This window comes from Corapipo altera, unplaced genomic scaffold, assembly GCF_003945725.1.
Source record: "Corapipo altera isolate COAL_440 unplaced genomic scaffold, ASM394572v1 56, whole genome shotgun sequence".
Taxonomy (NCBI): Eukaryota; Metazoa; Chordata; class Aves; order Passeriformes; family Pipridae; genus Corapipo; species Corapipo altera.
The window spans coordinates 88,197-110,865 of NW_020884896.1; the positions used below are offsets into that span (position 1 = coordinate 88,197).

A 22,669-nucleotide genomic window follows, 5' to 3' on the forward strand; every position below is an offset into this window, starting at 1 on the left:
CCTTCTCCAAATGCTCTTCTAACGTGGTTGTGCAGGGGCAGGGTTTCCCTGAGGCTGACTCATTGCTGTTGCAGATGACAGGACTCCTGCCCCTCCAAAACCTTTGTAGTCCTTTGACATGGCTCAGAGTGAAGGAGTCCATGTGGCATGCAAAGCTTTACTAACAGATACAAAAAGATATCAAATCACTCTTACTACACAAGTTTATCTATTTGCATCATCACACCAAAAATTTACCACAATCATATTAGAGCGATTTTATATTCTCCTTTTTGAAGACAAGTGAACTAATTCTAAAATAACTGTCAGACATATAATTTCAGCCTTAAGTGAATACTACATTGTTATATCTATCTTCACATGGATGTCTGGTCAAGAAGATACTTCTAAAATCAATAGTATCTGGTTTTGAAATCCTAAATTCTATTACATTCTGAAAGTAGTCTGGTCACAAAGATAAGGATTGACGGAATATAGTTCAGTTAATCACATGGAGCATCACCTCTTGCTTAGAGCTGCTTTAGTAACAGGGGGTTGGAAGGTGAGTAATGAAACAGCAGTTTCTAGCAAAGGTGCCAGGAAATATTAAGGAAACTACATAGCTGGAATGCCAGCCTCTATACTGGGCAAGTTTAACTGGCACACTGCCACTCTATACTGGGCAAGTTTAACTGGCACACTGCCACAAAGTGCTTTGGTCCATTCTGGTACAGCAGTTCTTCTGTTCTCAATTCCATCTATGTTCTCGACTTCATTGACAACTTCAGCATTCCTGTTAGCATGAGCACGAGGGGCTGGTTGGGTCTTTGCGTCAGTTCTCTGGAATACTCAGCATTCATGAGATATGCATTTAGTGCTGAAAGGTTCAAGAAACCATTGTTTCCTACTCCTTTAGAGGAGATGATTTGCTCCGGAAATTGAATTTAGACCATAATAAAAAAATATGTAAATCAGAAAAACAATATATGACAGGAAGGGAGCATAAAAAAAAAAAAAGATGTCATTATTGCCACAAATACCTCTAGTGCAGAGATGCAGTCATACAAAAGTACCTTAGGATGACACTATAAAGATGACAAAACAAAAACGAATTCCCCACATCCCAGGCTGCAATTGTTGCTGTCGGTTCTTTCCTGACCTCCATTTTCTCAATGCTTTTAAGCTGCCAGCCTTCACTACCCTTACACAAAGTCCTCCAGAAGCACAGGAAAGACAATGGCTAAAGCTCTGTGCAGAGTCCAACATACAGGTGGTCTGACTCGGGAGAGGCCTAACTGGCGTATCCGTATTCTTGATTTTGTATCTCAGCCCAAGGTCAAAAACATCTGCATGCCAACATTTACAAACTGTGTTGAAATGTCTCTCTGTTAGCTTTAAGCTCGGATGTTGTGTGTGTCTGCAATCACCTCACTTCAAGATTGTTCTCCAAACATTGCTGAAAGGCAAATACACAAATAGTGATCTCCAAAGCACACCTGCAATGCCTATCATTTATTGTACACAAAACCTTGCAAAACATCAAAATGATACTTTACCTCCAATCTGTTCATTTGCTGTTACTTCAATATGAATGCACAAATAAACCAGACCAAACCTGAGCTGTATAGCCAAGGACAGAACATCACTGAGCCCTTTGCCCAAGAGTTGCTCAGAGAGAAGCAGTGTGCACGTTGGCACATCTCTGCACTAATGTGCTCACACAGCTTTTGGACTGGCCTTGTCCTGACTCACCTGAGTTGCAGTCAAATCATGGAGATGCACATGGGTGGCTAATATCCCTCTGTCTCCACCAAATCTTACACAGGGTCACGTCCCTACTAGAAGCTTTGTATTTCTGCCTGTCATGCTGTCATTCCCAGGAGGGAGGAAACAATGACCAACACCATTTCAGTCATATATCACAGAACTAGTTAATAACTCCTCTTCCAATCACTTCTTTAATATTAATATAAGCATACTCTTCAGTTTGTGACATTTCTTGTTGCTACTAAATAGGCAATATTTTAATTGTATTTCTGACGCTGCCATTGGAAATCTTTATATTGCATTACAAAGGGACACTGAAATAAAACTGGTAAGGAGTCCCAGTCCTGGTCCCCACCACAATCTGAACACAGAGTATGTTTCCTTTTCTGGTTTGATTCCAGTTCTTCACAATGATCTACAGAAAAATAACAAAAAATTGGATTTCTGCCCTTTTCTTCCTTATTCGTTAGCTGTTTTTTTTTTATGTTCAGCATAAGCTCTCACCTTCCTGGATCAGTAAGAAATGCCTGAGGTGTTCTGTTCAGTCCAAATATTTTTCTCACTCTTAGCTGATGGAGCAAATCTTTGGCAACTTTTGTAGATATTTTGATCCAGAACATTTCCCAGATGTGAAAGCTCATCATAATCATAACAATATCTGAATTTCAAAAAATTGTAAAAATCAGAATAAAACTCTTCTCTCCAAGAGGATTTTAGGATCAACAGTGTCATAGTCCATCCAGGTCCCTCAAGCTTCAGCTGCTCAAGGATTTTGAGGAATTTCTGAAGCCTGGGCATAAACCCAAGCACTTTCATATGACACATCAAATATGACACTCTTATCTGGGCCCAAACTGGTTTAAGCTGAGGGTGAACATGTTTGAATCCTCTCTATGCAAATAAGGCTGTAACTGCTGTTTTGTGCTACAATGATAGTATTAAATCGTATTTGACTAATTAAAAAAACTAATAAAATCAGCTGAGTGGGTGTGTGGGGGCTGAGTACAGACAAAATCTGAATGTAGACAGTTAAAAAACAAACAAACATGGAGATGCTTTTAGAAAACTTCATTTCAAACTATCAACACAACTACTCAGTACATTAAACATGCAAGTGAGAGAATAACTCTTCCTTCCCTATACCCTGATGACTACATAACACAACTCTGGATTCCATGTGTAACTGAGTAGTAGAGCAGTAAAACACATTTTAATGTTTAAAAAAGAAAACCTTAAAGTTTAAATCACATAATCCCAAATATGTCTTTTAATTCCACTGACTTCAATCAAGTAACTGAATGCACAGGACCTCTCGAGTCTAGTAAAATCAGATAAAGAATCCTGCTAGTGAGTTTCCACGAAAAAAGGATCTTATGCATTGAAAGGTCATACATTTAGTTCTAAGAGAATATTAGGTTGTCAGCTCTCTATCTCATGGCAAATACTGAAGCATCTGCAAAATTCAAATAGAAGATCAATTCTTCAACGTATGCACAGCATACAAATTTCAAGAACTTAAACACGTAAAGTCAAAAGGGGCTTTTAAAGTTTTAAAGTCAACATTTCAAGTTATTTAGGACTACCAAAAGTATTCCTGTGCCCTCCCTCCAAAACCACAGACTGATAATGTGTGGAACAAAATCTTGTCACTCACAACTGTTAACAAAAGGCAAAAAAGAAACGTCATTAAATAGCATATTCGTGTGTACATGCAAATTCTATTTGGGTGATCAAGTCATCTTGGAAGACAACATATTGGCAGGCATCATACATTTAAGCTCCACTAAAATCATAAGAGCATTAATATCCTCCTGGAGGATTTCACATAAAGCTGACAATTTCTGCTTCCACCAGCTTATTTACTAAACCCTGGACTGTACTTCAAGCTATTGTTTTGAAAAAGAAAACAACTTGTCTGCACAGCAAAACACTGTTCCGTCCTGGTTGTCTAGCAGGGACTCTTGGTTTTTGCACTTCGGAGTTCGAGGGTTTTAGCAGCCCAAATAAATAAATAAATAAATAAATAAATAAATAAATAAATAAATAAATAAATAACCAAACGCCGTCTGCTCCAAACCGCAACAAGACCCCACCGGGGCAGGCAGGACACACACATGCACCCACATCCGCAGCCAGAAGCGGCACACACACACACACACACAAACACACTTCAGACACACAAAGCAAATAACATTTGAACGTTCTTGCCAAATGAGATTACGTTTCTGTGTACCTCCCTCTCACATACGCACAAACCCACATATTACACAGCAAATACTGCTCACAGAACAGAACAGAACAAAGATCCTTTGTTACTGTTCCATAAGGTTTTGCAAAATCCCCTTCTTTGTCTAAAACTGAATTAATAGTATTGCTGGAGCCCCGATGATCTAAACACACAAAACTTGCAGAAACAGAATATAGATTTCTTTTAGAGCAACTGCTAACATTAGAAAATACAGACATGCTTTTGAGAACAGAAGCCCCAGTTTGCAAGCATCTTTATTCAGCAAATTAAAAAAAAAGGAGGAAATATTGCAGCCATTCAAATGCAGATACTCTGAAAAGACACAATTGGAGCTTAAGGCTTATCACACCCAGCTGTGTTTTAACAGAATCTCTTATGGTTACCTCCCCCCCAAATAAAAGTGCTAATACCAATACAATTAAAAAGCCAGCTTAAATAAAAACAAGTCAAAAAATCTCCAAAAACCAGCAAGTTGTCTCCCTGCTTTAGAAGAATGTCAGCATGAATGAAGGAAACATGCTAAAAGAAAAAAAAAAAAGGCATCTTCACGATTAGAACTGAGCAAAGTAACACAGTAAAAGGGATCTTCCTCTAATGAGGAGCCTCTATAGCATCCTCTCTTGACAGGCTGCCCTGACACATATTTATTTTGCAGGGCTCAACAGCATCCCTCTGCTGACAAGACATTCTCTTACCTGAAGCTTCATTTTCCAGCATGAATGCATGTGTGTTTCCTCAGTGTGGCTTTCCTTGGTTGCATGACTCCAGTTATCCAGACTAAAGAGACAGAGCTGTGTGTGAGCAGAGCTGCTGCCTGTCCTACATTTGGCTGCAGATGAAGAGAAAGAGTTGGTGCAGTACTTGCCTGGGCTTGTTTAAGTCCCCTAAATATAAATACTAGTGTAGCTCAAACTAGACTAACTACTTCCTCCAGCTGATTCCAGTGAAAAGAGCTTGTGATGAATAATGCATGAGAGTTCCTATGAACATGCTCCATTCCTTGCCGCAGCTGATGTCCACCTCTCCCCGCTTCCTGAAAGCAATCCCTAGCAATTTTTTGTGCTATGAAGCATAAAAATTCTCCGAATGTCTAAAGAACAAGGAGGATGACACTCCCAGATCCATTTTCTTTCCTCATTAGTCAAACCAATAGAGCTAGTGATTTTCTTTTTCTTTCTCTTTCTCTCTCCTTTTTTTTTAAAATAAAAATGTATTCAGCTAGAAGTCAAAGAAAGCTTGATAAGCACAGAACCATATCTCTGGGACTACACAACACTAGTAAATTCAGTTGCTTAACAATTAATTGTTCTTATTCTTAAGAGCTGTGATGCAAGAGAAGCTGTATAAAGATGAACACTAAAGACACAGAAAGAATGTGACAGACCAGAAAATAATACAACATAAAGAAGGTGGAAAAAAAATGCTTACTGCAGCTGGCAAGTTCAGTTTACAGAGAAAAATATTGTTCAGGAGAACTTAGTGGGTGGATCATTACAGGGGATAAATTCACATGTTGCTTCTCTTAAGCAATAAATTCTGCTATGTCAGTACAACTTTTCAAGCTAACTACAAAAATCACTTACTTTCAGGTATTCTTCCAAAGAGTGAATGAATGCGGGACTAATTTGCAAGTAATTTATTTTCAAGTGCAATTACTGCAATAGGCAAATGTCAATACATGTCAGTCACGGATTCAGGTCTATTTCTCAGAATTGTTTTGTTTTGATTTTGTTGTTAGATATACATCAAGTTATTTGGCAATCCAACTGACACTGCCATCCAAGCACAACTGACAAGGTTCTCAAAAGCCATTAGTTTCCTGTAAAGGAAATGTGGCTTGTCAGTCTCATCTCCCAAGCAACAGGAGTTAGGACCAGAGGAAATGGCCTCAAATTGCACCGGAGAAGGTTTAGATTGGCTATTAGGAAAAATTTCTTCACCAAAAGGGTTGTCAAGGTTGGAACAGGCTGCCCAGGGAAGTGATTGAGTTCCCATCCCTGGAGGTATTTAAAAGATGCAGTTTGGTGCTTATGGTTTAGTGGAAGACTTGGCAGGGTTAAGTGAATGGCTAGACCCAATGATACTAAGGTCTTTTCCAACCTAAAGGGTTCTATGATTTACAGTGTGAGAGGTTATGCAGCTTTCTAAATCCTAAACTGTGACTCTTCAGTTTGATATAACTTAACTCTCTAGACATCTCTGAGATCACATTTCTCAGGTCACATCAAAACTCAAGAGACAGTTCCTGATTTCTATCTCTGATTCATACAGAAGATGAGAGATAAAAGGTGAAGATAACAGAGAGATCAAAGAGAAAGAGATATTAAACATACTGTATTAGCATGTATCTAATGCTCAGTTATGACTGGTTGCTCCTTTGGAAGGACTTCTCCTTCATGTTTGCTAAAGGGTGTTTCTCCTGCAAGGATCAAAGCTAACCTTAGGATAAATTAGGATAATTAGATAAAATTATCCAGACAGTTGCATTTATTGTCATGCTTTCTTTCTCTGTGATACCCCTTGACCTTGGGAATGTGATACACACAACACAAACCAGAGAAGAGGATTTCCTTTCCCATCAACTGCACCTTTTTTCCAGACCAACTCCATCTTTTCACCCTCATCAGTTCCTTGTCACATCCACTTTTAAACTGAGATTTTCAGATAACTGCACTCCAGTCAAAATTCAGTTTTACCACAATGTTACATGGTAATAATCTGGTGGCAAGAATCACTCTGTACTTACTGTGTTTCTCATATTCTCTCTCTCATTCAAGGTCAAGGACAATAACCTGAGCTACACAAACTTCTGGTCTCATCCAACACAGCTGGTACCATATCCTGTGTACTCTGAATAACTCAGTGTTTCTCCCTCACCCACCAAATACTCCTTTTAAAAGAGAAAAACTCCAATGCAAAATCAAATTCACACAAGCATTATCAGATCCATAACAAAGCCTATGGAAATACTTCACTTATCAATATCCTGTGAATAAACCTCAAGGAGGTCAAGGTCCTTAACATTTAAAAAATTGGGCCTTAATGTCTTCCTTCAGGCACCTCCATCCTGATTTTAAAAATGGGAACCAAGAAGCTTCCAGAAAATTAGCAGGGCTGCCCACAGTGAGAAGGCAGGGGCTCTGCATAAATTCAGCCTTGTACACCGTGAACTCCAAGGTAAGCAATCAGGCTGAACAAGACAGATGCAGGAGAACTACTTTACAGGGAGAGCTTCTGTTTCTGCAAAGGAAGCCAAAACAACTGAACCTTGTTAGAGGATGCATACTCGTAGAGCATACTCAGATTTTGCAGTAGGAACAAACAGGAGCAGATTAAACATCTGAAATTGGAGTGCAACATGTAACAGTTTTGAAACAGGGTATGTTCATTTCTGTATGACTGACCTTACTTCAGAAACCCCAAGAAACAGTAAATAAGAAGTGGCAAGATTAGCTCTCTTAATGGCAGGATTCAAAATTCCTATTAGTATTTTCACACCAGGTGAGCTTCAGTTAAACAACAGAATACTCCTCCCCTCTCATGTCACCCTTGCCAGCTCTTGTGCACCCTGAGAGTGGTGCAGGGTTTTCATCCATACTGGGCTACTGCAAACAAGCACTTTGCAAACAAAATTTCTGCCTTAGCTTAACCTGGGCTGCCACGGACTTCCCAGATGGTTTCCTTTATATCTGGAAGATAGTGCTGAATTCTGAGATTTTTTTCTTTCCAGAGGCTCTAACTCTGAGGCTAATGGAGATGAATTGCTGGAGGGGAGGGAAATAATATGCCACAGACAAACATTTCTAAGGTTTTATATAGAGGGAAGTATGTTATCTAAGCACAGTTAAAAATTTCACATAGCCCTTTGGATATTTACCCCCTTCCTCTTAGTACTTCAGGAGGCTGAGTCCAAGGTTATGAAGGTTGGTTTCTAAATTCAATGGGTGTATTACTACCATTACAAAGAATTATGCAAACACTGCAAGCTGGAAGAGAAATCCAGTTAATTACACTCTGCATCAGTGTTAGGCCAATGAACTCTCAGCAGAACTATGTGTGCATGTGGCCCAGGGTACTACCCCCGTGACACCAGGTGTTATGAGTAAGTTTCTGGGAGAAGCAAACCAGAAAACAAACAGATGAGCATGACAATAATTAAACACATTTTATTATTTCAGACCGTTTCTCAGACCATTCTCTCCACTGCATATTCAACTTAAAACATAATAAGAGAGAACTAAGGCCTATCTATCTGCCTTCTAAAATGGGTGCTTCACAGGGATTTAACTAAAAAAAAATAGTGTTTTCCTAACTTTTTAAAGAATAATGAGCTCAATTGATTTTTGAATCCATCCATTCATTTGAAATAATGGGATTTGCAATAAAAAACTGTTTGTCCACTTAAAAACACCTACTCATATATGGATCCTCCAATTTCTGTGTATCACACTGTCAGAAAAACACCCCACATTGGAAATGTCGATATTAAAAGTCTAAAACCACGAGGCAAACAACTCTGAAGTGACTTGAGTTCACAAATTTTTTAAAGAGATATGTGACATTTGACTATTTCAGAGTTAAAATACTCTTCAGTCTTGCTTCCCCAAAATAAAACAATTTGCTGCTTGGATGTTTTTCCCCTCAAATATTGAATATTTGAGTATTTAATAAAATACTGCAATTTAACCAATCTATTAAGTCTTATGTTTGTGAAGCTAAAAGGAGCAGTTTAAAAATTAAAGACATTCAGCTGAATAGTTTTATATTTCATTTAAAATGAGCAGCATTCTGTAGCATTCTCCTGCATGCCTGAACAATCCTGTTGCCACTGTGAAAGGAAGAGATGCAGGAGAGGGTACAACATGGCAGGAATGGTGCTTAGCAAAACCTTCTCTCATTCATGTCCACTTACTAGGTGAAAACTGAAATAGTGTGTGTGGAGTCAATTCACAGACACATCATTTCATTACATGCTTCTGCTAGGGGCCAAGCTGAATCATTTTGGTTAAGTATTTAGCTACTGGCTGGCCAGTTAATTTTACAGTCAAATTTTGTACAGTCTATTTAGTTTCTCCAATTTCTAAATAACTGCAACCTCCTGGGGAAATTCTCTAGTAGACCATCTGCTCGTTTCCTATAAATCCTCCTTTCAGACCTTACGCAAATTTCTGAGCTGCCACTCAGAACTTCTCTGATGTCTGGGTGAACAAAACCCCGACTATTCTGAACTAAAACCTGCAGTACAAAAAGATTAGTTAACCCCTGATCAGTAAAATAACAACAGCAATGTGGCTCATTTCTCTGCAGCACATCTCAAGCGACAGATACACTCTCAGTGGGATGAGCACTTAAAGGTCCTTCCCTGGTCACAGGATGGTCACAAGCCAGGGACAATTTACTTCACATATTTAGACTGTTATTCTCTTTGAAGTTTCTGCATGTCCAAGCATCTTGTTTGCAACCATCTCAGTTGGTATAGCCTGGGAACAGCCGATAGACAGGAAGTTTGAGGGAAAGAAGAACCAATTTGAATAGCAAAAGTGTAATGGGGAAAGATGGCATAAGGAGATGTTAAATACCAAGTAGTGTTTCCTGTCTGTGAATTCACATAATCAGGCTTGTGCAAGCGCTGAACTGTTCTTCTCTGGCTTGTGAAACACTGCAGGCTGTGCAGATCCAATGACACAATAGACTTTTTCCAAACAAACAAGGCTGGAGGGAGTTTCAGCAATCAGGAACACACTGAATGAGCTAACAGACTTTGATCCAGCAGATGTTTCTCCGAGCCTAAGTGAATTTCACAGTGGAAAAGAGAAGATTTTATATCTATTTTTAATGAAATTAGCACCAGTATCCAAATTCTGTACCAAGTGTTAAACATCACACAACCCATGCTTTAGAGAACAGGCAAAAAGCAGTACCTGTGGGTAGGAGCTCACATAGTTGATGCCTGTGTCTAATTCAAATACTTGTCATGGAACAGTCAATCCACAATGATGCAATGCAATAAAAAGGTGCTTACCCAAGTCACTAATGCACCTATAAAACAAGAGTGGGGTATAACAATACAGCCTGAAGAATTTTTCCAAAAAGCATTAAAAGAATGATTGCAGAAGAAAACAAAACCTATCAACAACCCAAATCCATACAAACCAATTCAGACTGTTGAAAATTGGGTGACTGAACAAGAAATGAAATGGCCACGCAACTAAGGGGCATATGGAGCTTTGTAATGTTTTTATTTCCCCTCACATCTACATTTTTGGCTCTTTGTTTTGCTTTCTGGCCTCAGAAAATAGAGCTGAGTTCAGAATAGTGGGTTGCATACTAGTTTTCCCCAAAGAAAATTGCACAGGCAGAAACTAGTTAAGACACTTTCATAAACATTTGAGAAATCTAATAGAAAAAAAGCAAAAACCAGAACTTTGTTATAAAGAGGAACTGTAAGAGCTTCCTCAGAAGTCTATCCAAAAAAAACCCCCAAAACAACCAACCAAATAAAGGAAAAAACCTCAACCCCCCAAAAACCAAAAAGCAACACATCAGATTCAAAACTTACAGCAGCTAAAACCCACCTAAATACTGTGCAAGAAGAATTCACCAGACGAGATGCAACGGCATAGAGTCAGGGGGGTGCATTAAACACCCCCAAAATTCTGGTTATAAACCAGAACCTCAAATTTAGTTATTTCTGTCCTAATGGCTGCACTGAAAAACAGCAGGGCTATAAAAATGGGTTGATCTCATCTCCCTTCACTCCACAGTTCAGAGCCTTGGGTGTGCCTCAGTTAGGTTTACTACAGGTAGCCAGAGAGAAGTCAGTGTTAAAGAAGGTCTTTAACAATCTACTTCTGGTGTTCCAGTTGGGTACCCCCACATCGTTCCTGTGAACAGATGGCATGGGAGCACCAGAGCCTGCCACCGAGTTGCCAGTGGTGGATGTGTGAGCAGTGAGACCACAGAGGACATTTTCTCAAAGAGGATAAACCATGGGAGTACATGTCAGAAGGCACCAGAGAAAAGACACCTGGGTTTTACTGAATGAGGTGCTGGGGGACAGCACTTTTAAGGTAGTTCCCTTAAATGAGTAGCTGTAGCACCAGCAGTAGAGAAAGGTCAAAGAGAAGCTTTTAAGGAATTGCTGGGCTCTAGCAGTTATTATTTATCTGCTAGATGCTTTACAGGTGGGCTTCTGTTGCAAAGGTCTGACTGAAACTAACCAAGCTGCTAAAACATTTAGACTCAGATATCAGAAGTCCTGAAAGCAAAGATTTGGATTTGGAGATGATGTCTAGCACAATCTATACCTGTACCCAGTCTCTCCTGGGGGCAGTGTGGCAGTTTGGAGACAGAGCAGCAGGGCTGGGCAGAGGTTGAAACTAGGAATGCTTTCAGGAGATAGGCAGCTGCCACCAGTCGTACTCAGCATGAGATTGGGTGAACTGGGGGGAATTCAAAATGCTCATAAATCTAGGAACAACAGCAGTGCTCTCTGTTTTATCTACATTCAAAAAGAAACAGAGGTTTATAGATGATAAGGGGGAAAGAAGAACAGAACGAAACAGCATGTAGTGAACACAATACAACTGGAACTGAAGCTCTGAGGGGACAACACAGCTCAGCCACACACTCCCTAGCTGCATTCATGGAAAAGGCTGAGTTTCCCACAGAAACTGCAAGCTGCTGTACTTCAGTCAGTTCATTCTAGTAATCATTTTTAAAAAGCATCTTTCAGAACGGCATTATTTATTCAGGCTCCAAAACACACAGAACAAACACTGTAAATGTGAGCCCTCATACCAGGGTGTTTTACCCACTCCTGAAATTCTCCCTACTAACTCTTGCAGAAGAAACATCCCTCACAGCAGCTGTGCCCTGGATTCGAGTGGGAGAAAGTGGTGTCTTGCTGCAGTCATGCTCACCCCATTTTTTGGGTGGGGCTTTTTTGCCAGTCTATTGTCTCCTGTTAACATTTCCCTGGTAGTCTATTCTAGCTCACTAAAACTCCCACCTTTACTATGATATAGTGGATTGTTTCCTTTTATTTCTTTTCCCAAATATTTCTATCTAAAAACGGAACAAACAATAGCAATATAAAACATGTTCCATGGTGAAGATCCGACTCCTGACAGATCGGATGTTGGCCTTGTCAACATCGAATAAAAGAAGATGTTACTGCTGGTTTCACAAGATCAGTGCTAAGCCAGGTATTAGTCAATATTTTCAATAATAATCTAGAAATTAATTTAAAACACATAGGAAAGCCTCTGACAGTTACATTTAGAGGTGACACAGAGCTTAGCAGGCTGACCAGGCTCACAAACACTTCACAGATACTGAGCATCTAAAATTGACTTGGGGAAAAAAAAAAAATCACAGTACTAAAGCTGTGTTTTATTTTCACCAAAGTGACATGGGTTGTAACTGCAAGTTACACAGGTTTCAGCTTATAAAGCAGGAGTACAGTAAAGGATTAGATTTAGAACTTTCACTGCAGTGAAGTGACAATTGGAGGTGAGAACCTGAATGGGGATTGAGGACAGGATCAATGCTACATTACAGCAAACAGAGTTTTCAGTTTTCTCTCTGAACTGCCAAGGTACTGCTGGAGAACTGAGGAAGGACAACAGCTGGAAACCCACCCAGACCCTGCCAGTAAGAGAAGCACAGCTTGCTTTGCAATTAAGACATTTGCACCTCCAGTGTCCCAACCTTTCAATTCAAATAGGAGGAGAGAGGCCTGAAAAGGTTATCTTTTCCATCCCTTGTTTCATCCTCCTGCATTTTCAAGGCTGAAGGAAACACCTTATTGGGAGACATCCCAGAATTTTATTAGTAAGTTTATTTAAAAAGTGAATTATCTTGCTTGTTTGTAACACACTGATAAGTCCAAAAGCACAGTTTAAGAGCCTGTTTCAATTAATGAAGGGTCACCAGCAACTATCAGCTCAAGCCAGAAAAAAAATAAATCAAAATTCAAAAAAACCACAAAAAACAAAGTTGCATATGGTCTTCCATGCACTATGATGGTGGCTGGCATGGAAGCAAACTATCAAGTAAAACAAAAGCTTTACTCTTCACCTTCAAGTCAGTGCTGGAAGGTGAAGTGCCTTTTCCAAATACCACGAGTTATGGGTTCAGTGCACATACAACGTAACACAGGTCATTACAAGTCAGATGTGGCAATCCCTGCTGGCCTTCAGCAGCACAAACTTCAAAGGAGTCACTAAAATTAAACAAGCCATTTTCAACCAGACCGATAGGAAAGGGGTTTGGGGGTGGGAGGTGCTACTTTTTTAACTGCTGACTTCAGTTAGGAATCAAGACAATTGGCCCCTTATTACCAGTGTCTAGAAGTACTTTAATATATATATATATATATATTTAAATAGGTACGTTTTGCTTTGCATATTAAAAACATACAAAACAGTTGCTTTTTCTAAAACTTAAATCTGTATTCCAACATGCCTGTCCTGTTTCTGCATGAACTTCATCATTGTACAGTGATACCGATTTTTTTGCTTGGCAATCTGAAGCAATTGTAAGTCCAGCAGTGAAGGTTTTCTTATTGATGACAGAAAAGAACCAGCTCAGTTCTGTTTCCAGCTTTAAGGGGAGAGGGTATCTCATATGATATTAAGCACAAATTAACACTGGCAGTACCCAGTGGCCCTAATTTGCTAATGTTTCCCTTAAGTACCCTAGAGCTTCCCTTTTTACTGCTTAAAATAGCTATGGTTTAAAGTTTACAGGTAAGCAGTAGCTGTGCTTCCCTTTTCCCAAATATCCCAACCTTGGTGTCTGAAAACAGCAACATCCTATTTAGAGGTCACTTCCAGATTTCTGCCTGTGGATTTTTCGGTAACTGCAGTGTCTCTGGAGCACCTGATGCTTGTCAGAAGCCAAAGAGGAAGTCACACTCCAGTATTTCATGCGGAATGAAGCTGCTTAATTGTTGTTACATTAACCAGCTCAGAGAAATTAGGATGCAAAAATTAGCAAATGTTTCACTTCATTGCATACAAGCAATAAAAAGCATTATTTTTACCCAAATAATGTGCCTTCAGCCATCTGAACAGCAGTAAACATATTTAAAGAGGACTGCAGGGCAAAAAAAGCTCAAACAACTCTTTCCTATTCCCTGGGATCAATCAAATGTTTTCACTGTTGTTACGCATAAAAACTGAAGCAAAAAAGTACAACACAAGCCACTTGCTGAGGCAAAGGCATGTCATTTCAACCTGAACAATCCAGAAATCACCTCTTCTTGCATTTACTGCTTGGGAAGAGTTACTAGAAATAGGCAGGCAGATGATAGCCAGGAAAAACTGTACAACTGACATGGGGTTCGTGCATCTAGTCAGAGCTGACAAACATTTCCTGTTCTGCAATTTTCCATTCAGGAAAAGCTGCTGATATGTATTACAAGGCTGTTCCTTGACCACTTCACAGGAAAAATAAGTCAATTGATTAGTTGATATTAGCCAAGAGCAGTCTCTACAACTTCAAACCATCTTTTTTAGGCTCCTCTCTCTAAATCCTAGGAAAAGAATAATCTCATTCTTCTTTTAAGAATTTGATGCCAATCCACAATTCTGATCCACATATTGTAGTGGGATTTAAATATAGTATAGGAAAATAAAAGATAAGAAGAAAAAAAAAAAGAATTGTATACTTGTGCCTTTAATGGGCTATATAGTAAAGTCTGGCATCAACATACACCGCCAGAGGTGACAGGACACAACTGCTCTAGTGTGACATGTATCCCTGGAGGGCTGCAGAGGACTTACAGACATGCCTGCTTTTATCTACCCTGGGAAGACAGTATTGAACTGTGGAACTACAACTTTCCATTACAAGAAAGAGAGGTTAACATGCCACACACAGGGAAGCATAGATACAGCATAGGAGACGCTTCGCAATAACTCAAACTTGATAGCCACCTCTGAGATGAATCCTGGTACTGCCTGAAAAGCTATCCTGAAACAGCATGAAAATAAGAACAGACAGCATGGGATGCCATTCTTCTAACTCATTTATTGTCTTCCTCATGACAAAGTAAAGAAGAAAATCCTTGTTCAAAGAATAACCTGCCTTCTGCACATACGTGCAATATAACATGGGCAACCTTTTAATGTCCATTTTTCACTGCTCTCTAGAAACTAATCGATTAATTAAATGGCTAATACAAAACTCCACTAGCAGAAGAATGATGATCTACTTGGTTGCAAAAGATTTCCATGACTAACATCAGTTCAAGGAATAAAGTCCATGCCTATCAGTGTAGATGCTGCACACATCCTGCTCCTTTCCGCCCCCATTTCTTCACCAGCCTCATGAATCAGGTCTGCTTTAATCACACTTAGAGAATTACAGCCAACTAATCAACACCCTCAGCAACTGTGACCTCAGGTGTGCTGGGGTGTTGCTTTTAATTATTCCAGGTTCTCACTTCCCTGTACCCTCAAGCCTCCTACATCTGTTGCTGAAATGGCTGCTAGACTGTCCTTGCTGGTTGAGATCACCTATCTCTTGATGCACTGTCACAGATGTGCATCATTCACAAGTGAGCCCTCAACATCTTCCAGTTCACCACTGTAACCGTGAGACTATACATTTAAAAGTGCACCTGAACTAAGATGGCACCTCAAGGACTTCTTCCACCTCATCTGTTCTGCAAGTTTCCTATCCACCAATGTCACCCAGGGCTCTCTGCAGGTTTGTCTGTGAATCTTGAGCCTGTTACACATACTAGTTAAAGTGAACAACTGATACAACTGTGTACACAAAGGAACTGAAGCATGAAGTAGTTAAAGTGGTGAAAAAAATTTGACTTTTTAGATAAAAAGAGCCATAAATACTTCTGTGTCTGTGAAACCTGCAGCAGTGATTTTCCAAGGTGTAAGTAATTAAGAGTAGGAAAGACAATTATCCTTCAAGGCAGTAAGGCACAGTGGAAATCCATGACTCCAAATTCAGCTCTGATATAGACCGCAGTAGGTTACACAAAAATTTCGATGTACATTCCATTTTATTACTTTAAGATGTCTGAAAAACCTAAGCATAAGATGCAAGCTTATTATTGAAAACATTATGTTTAAATAAACCAAAAATTGTTTCCACACTCATAGAATATGAGCATATGAATATCTGTGCTAAATACACCCCCTTTCAGTTATGCTGACAGATGCATAATGTGTGTGCAAAGCAGTTAGTGACATGGTCCCAGACTCTTGCCTCCAGGAACACCACAGATGCTTCACCCTTAAGGAACACGGTGGAAACATGCAGCATTCACTTAGCACAGGGGTGAAGTCAAATGCTACAGACTTGAGGACAATCCTCTCCCTGATACAAACTGCCACCTGTAGTTAAGGTCCACAAGGAATCAGATACAGTCCACATTCAAGCAAATAAAAAAATCATAAAAGGGTCACTTTTACTCATTTTCGTCAACAAGTAGCACTTACTTACAGGAAGAGAGAATTGGGCTGTAAATTAACTTAAACCTCCAAACATAGGTGATTCTGCTCTTCCCTTTGTATTTGAAGATGCCAAAATTCAGTTCTTAACTCCTAAAAAATGAAATTCTGAATTTCAGCCACTGACCTCATGGAATACACATATGGGTTTGCTCAGTACTAAAAGTGTGCTTCAACTTATAGCTGTCACAAAAAACTCTCCATAAGAAATTCCCTAAAACCAGAGCTATGTCCACTGCCAAACAGAAACATGTTTAATAGCATATGAGAGATCATCACTTCTGGGACCAAGAGAAACTAAATGAATCCCAAAGGTGGATTTTTTTTCTAGCTGTGAGAATTATTGACTCAGAAGGCTGTACTCTTAAGACCTTAGATTTCAGCAAAGTAGGAAGGAGCAATTTCAAAAGAATAACTTGCCCCCACCGCCATCAAGAATTCTTCATAAATGGCATAAAGGCCAAGTAGAATTACCTAAGTTCAAAGTGCAGATCTAAGCCTATATATAACTTCATAAAAGTTTTACCTTTAAACCACTGAGATGCAGGGTTTAAGAGATAATCAGCAACTTAAAGCTCGATAAAGTTTTAAACCCACTGAAGTTCAGCTACTTTAAGAGTATCACACCACAGCATGCATCCCTGGCAGAACTGTTAGTCATTGTTCTTCTCTCAAAAAAACCAAAAAACAGAACAGCCACCCTAAAAAACAACTCAAATCCCAACACTCTTTATTTCAACAGGTAAAGAAACACATCTGTCTGAAAGAGCAAATCAATGAAGTCATTCATTATGCATCAATGCAAGAGGTAAAACATCCTACAGGAGGAAAAACCCTGTACTTCTGGGGCGTTTTACTTACAGAAATTACATTCAATAAACACAGAACTTTAAAAATCAGTTCGCAGGAACCTGACAGCATCACTTTAAAGAAACAGTATAGCCACTGGATGATGAAAATCACTGCAAAGTACGATGAAGTATTGACTGATGTCTCTGTGGAGCTGTGATGATTTCAGCAGCACTCTGCACCAACACAGATATTAATACCCACATACAGTTCACTGTGGCATCATGACTGACACACACTTCTCATTAGAAGGCAAACAAACAAGCATGCTTTTGCCAGGTAAGAAAAAATATAAACTCTAAAGTCACGAGCTCAGATCCAGGGCTCCCTTTATGAAAAGCTGCTGCATGTTAACATACATGAGAAACATTAACAGACCTGCAAAACATCACCACCAAAACATACTTGGCTATCACATAATTAAACAGCATCAGCACTTCTTTCAGAAAATCATATTTTTCAAAGAATGACTCTCAGCTTGTTCAAGTGATCTGCTAATGAGAACCAGACAGAGATTGTGTTAATATGAGAGAGGTGGTTTAAAAATTCAGGTTAATCCAACAGCTACAGGAAGTAATAATTAACTTTAAGTTGTTTCTGGTCTTAAGACATCAAAGCAAGGAGTTCACATGCAATAAGCAAAGTCAAAAGAGAGATTGTATATAAATGAGTGACTATAAACAAACAGCAAAACCTGAAACTTCCAAAGTTTCTTCTCTGAAGGATCACTACCTAAAACTCTGCTGCTGTATTAACTGCTGTTAGTTTTTCTAATGTTTACTAAATTTTTAAAAGAAAGAGTTTTCTTCTCTTTTCCCTCAAAACCCTTTCAGAAACCACTTCCCACAGTCTGCCTTTTGTAATTCCTCTCCACTCAGAAGCCATCTGCTCCTTTCCTCACACACACATGCTGTACACACTCCAAAACAAACACAATGTAGAATCAAATGGCGTGATCTGACTTTTTTGTTAGGACTGCTCAAGTGGGAGCAGCTCCCTCCCATCCTGTCCCCTCCCTCCTCTCTTCCCCCTTCACCAGGGTTTGCTGGGAAGCAGCATGTGCTAGCTTCCAAGAACAGGGCTTGAGAGGACCAGCTCCTCATCCTGCACTCAAGCACAGTAAGAGCAGAACAGATTCAGGAAAGTCACAACATTTTGCACATTCACCACAACTGAGATTAAGCAATGCCCACCTTCAGTAGGAAGACCAGTCTGCTCTCCACATATCCCATGCCCACCACATTCTGCAGCAGATCTTTGGGCCAGCTCAGCAGAATTGTCTGCAGACTGGGACTTTGGCAAAGCAGACATCTAGTGACAAACACTTCCTGCTGATCAGCTTTTATCCAAACCCCTGAAGTCCTCTACAAGGCTTATTAGCAATGCTAGCCCTCCTTCACAGATAGGAGGAAGGATAGCAGAGGAATCCAAGGGATTTGCCCAACACCATCTAGCAGGGCAGGAAGAGAAACACAAATTCCAAATTACAGACCACTGGTTTATTCAGGCCTGGCTGCACTCCGTGTGCTTTTTGAGTTTTCCAGGTATCACATCGAAGAGGAGGTTAGCGGTGCTCTTGCCAGGAACATGTGGGAGAGAAGAAGAAAGCCCTTAAACTGGCAAAGGACAGAACAGAGGCAACTGCCCATGGGGAGAAAGGCAGGCAGGCAAGGGCAGAAGGACCACCTCAGGCACTCACACCAGTGTCAGACGCCAAGATGTTTACAGGAGTAAAGAAATAGGCAACGCTCCAAGAGAGGATATTCACAGAGACACCTGACAGGAACTGCAAAGTGCTGTGCCCAGGAAGGGTTTGATGCGAGCAATTGAACTGTCTTGAAGAGCACAAGAACAACTCTCCTGATAACAAAATGGAGAGATCACAAGCAGGGCAGTGAATACAAACGTTCCCATGGAGAAAGACAGGCATTTGGTGTGAAGCAGTTTTTTCAAGCAATTTTCCTATTTACTTAGTGCTCCTCACTGGACTGTTTGTGTGCTAAAGGTAATCAGAGTGAGAGTGTGCTCAGGCACCTGCTCCAACACAGACATGTACTAAAATGTCTGTTTTAGCATAGAAATCAGCCATGGAAATACCACACTCCCAGCCCAGGGATACCATGTGGAAGGATGCTGTTACAACCATCTCAGTCATCTGGCATATTCTCAAAGGACAAGGTATAGGAAACCTTCCTACCTGCTCCTAGACTGCAGAAACAGAAGCACTTTCACTGCAGCTCTTCAGGGGTGCTTCTGTCACAGGTTGTCCGCTCTGTCAAAAAATTGCCTGGCTGCTATGTTTCAGGAAGTGGAAAGTATGACAGCTTTTTCTGAGGAACACTTTATGATCCATTGAAAAACATCAAGTAAAAGCCAAGCCATTGTTAGGAATGGACTTTGCAATTCCCACTTTGAGCCTAGGTCTGTAAGCAGTATAGCAAGAGATACATTTTGATTCTCACAGGAGAGTTAAGGGATACTCAGACAAAAATTCTTCCACAGTTAGCCAGTTTCTATACAAAACAAATTTAATAAAGGAAAAATGCCAGGCCCAGTGTTAATATATGACATAGTTACTCATAAACACACAAATCGCAGTATAAAAATAATAAGGGGTAAAATTCTCAAAGGATTTGCAGCCTGGCTGCTTAATGAATTATTTGGTTCAATGGGCAAGCAAAACCAAACCCACACACACAGAGCCTTACAAATGCCTGAGTATTTGGACTGAGTTCAGCTACTCAGAGATCTCATTCAGAGCTCAAAGCCCAAAAAGTGAATGGAAAAGATCATAGAGTGCTTCTGTACCTTAAAAAACACATAATAGCTCTCTGTCACTCTGGATTCAACAACGTAAAACATGTGCCTTTACCTTGAGGTACTGATCCGTGACTATAAACTCTTGCAAATGCATCTATTGGTTTTTTTTTTAACTTCAAGTAACTCCTGCTTTTCCAGTAAGATGTGGCTTATTTGAATCAATAGGCCACAGTGCCTTTTCTGTTACAGGATGCAAGAGATTGTTAAGAAGGCAGAAGAAATTTAGGAAGATGCATCACCATGTACTTCTCTCAGCATAATTTCATTCAGAAAAATTAGGTAGTCAGTATCTTCAAGATGACAGCTTTGAGAAGTACCTGGAGATGTCAGAGATGATCACAGCATCTCTGCTGAGCCCACAGCAGCCAGCAATACTACACAACACTTAGTAGACAAGAGGAGTGAGCTGAAGTGAGTTTCAGTTGATCAAGTGGAATTAGCAAGTTCAAATCTAACTAGAACATTCTGTGATAAATGCTGTGTGATCTTTGATGACAAGTCAGTATTGATTCCCAGTTTCAGGCCATTGAGAAGAAAGAGTACTGTGCACCAAAATGGCTTGGACCAACATCTCATGATCTCTCATTTAAACACTGATCCCACCCATCCCTGATCCACTTAGGAGATCTGCAGAGATCACAGCACAGGAGGTTACAGTTGACACACATTTTTAGAAGAGCAGTGAAAAGCTATTGCTCAGGGAGATTCACTCACTGAAGTAATTAATCAATAATTACTAACAACATGTGGTAGACATCAGTCCACCTCAGTGAGAAAGGCACAAAGCCCTGAAAAAGACAATGCTATAACAACACAAACCCAGAACACCTCAACCACATGCCAGCATCAGTTCCTCATTTCCTGTCTAAATCCTGAGATCTGTTAGCTTTTGCATACATTAGGAAACACTGCAGCCAGCACACTGCCCACTAAAGAGGAGCAAGCAGGGGCTGTAGTTCCTCAAAAATAATACAGTGACTCTCCCTTAAATCAGGTAAGTATGAAGCTATTCCTAGTGAAGGATAAGTAAGAAGCTAATGATGCTTATTAATAGACCTTAAAGCTATCAGTTCATCTGAGTTAAATGCAGCAGTAATAATCCCTTTACGACCTTCCTCATTTTTACTGGGGAAACGGACGAAGTTTTATGAAATACTGCTGTTAACCTCAGATTTCAACTATTCTAAATATTGAAGATTATACTAACCTGAATCAGAATCTACCAGGCTCTGTTATGTATACATATCACTGAGGACCTGGACCAGAAATTCTAGGCAGCAGCTCTTCCTCTTAACACTTCTTCAAATTCAATAGGATTTTTGCCACAGACTTCCACAGACATTGAATGTACATGTTAATCTGCCATGAGGCATGCCTAGATACTATAGATCACCCAATTTGAGAAACTGGATTATAATGATAAAGGTGGTAGGATTTCTTGCTGTTTCTTCACTGTTAGTCACATATCAGTATTCCACAAAACTTGCTCTTGTAACAAGGAAATGCTTAATAAAACCAAGCCTTAATCTGAAATACACAAGCTACATCTTGACCAGAAACATGGAAGAGAAGAAATAGTAAGAGACATGTGCTGTTCAGACTGAGAATTTTCTCTCTGCACCACTACTACAAATGTGGATAATTATAATCACAAAAGAGAATAGAACAGAACATAAAGCATGTTCTGGGGAATAGGAAAAACACTGATTTTTCAGAGACTGGTGGAAGTTCTCTCTCTAGGCACATTGGTCCTTCAGTTTCTGCTGCTGTGTTCTTGAGCCTTTCCTCCAAAAGACTTATTACAATGCAGGATGTAGGCACAGACAAGCCAAAGGTTTAGTTTGAAACAGCAAGAATGAAAGCCATACAAGATCTCATCTGCTAGATGACACTCTATTCACCTTGGCTTTTGCCAGAGCTTGTTAATAAAGAGGAGAAATGTACATGAGTCTGCTCAACCTACGAAATGCACACCTGGCAATGCACTTGGTCTAAGAAGTTTGGTATTACAAAGCAAACCTACATATTTATCTTTGAAGTAGCACTATTGGTTTTGATTGTGGTTTGTGGTTTGTTAGATTTTGTTCAGATTGGCAAGTGGCTTTGTACAACTCAAAACATTTTAAGACTCCAGTGTACACATTTGTTTGAGTTGCTTATTGTTCCTGCACAGAAAAGGTAAGGAATTTACTATTTGGGTCTTGATTGCACCCAAGAGTTGACAGGGACTCTGACTATATGTAGCCTTGAACGTCCTAACTGATGGAAAATGAAAATTTTACCGGATTGGTCAAAGTCAGCACATTAATAACTTGACTGCTGTCCAGCTCATTTGTTAGATCCAGAATTAAAGGTTAATACCAGAAGCAATGCAGTTTACAAGAGCAAGGAAGAGCGTACAAGAGCTGGGCTGTGGCTCGTGCACAGGAGCAGCCGCAGTGTCAGTACAGCTGTGCACCAAGAACAGCAGCCAGTTCACCCAGAGCTTCAGCTGTTCCAGCTGTAGTTTTGCCAGAATGCAGGA

General features: G+C 39.9%; 1 protein-coding gene across 5 annotated transcripts in view; it reads right to left on the reverse strand.

Moving 5' to 3' along the window:
• The window catches only part of MARCH8 (membrane associated ring-CH-type finger 8), a 90,529-nt gene that overhangs the window by 43,507 nt on the left and 24,353 nt on the right, over positions 1 to 22,669 (reverse strand). Inside the window, exon 2 of one of the 5 annotated variants that reach the window (XM_027648010.1) lies at positions 4,690 to 4,822. The exons of the other annotated variants lie outside the window; for them this stretch is intronic. Coding sequence (XP_027503811.1) covers positions 4,690 to 4,822 — 133 coding nt within the window. The remainder of the gene's footprint in view (positions 1 to 4,689; positions 4,823 to 22,669) is intronic. 5 annotated transcript variants of the gene reach the window in all.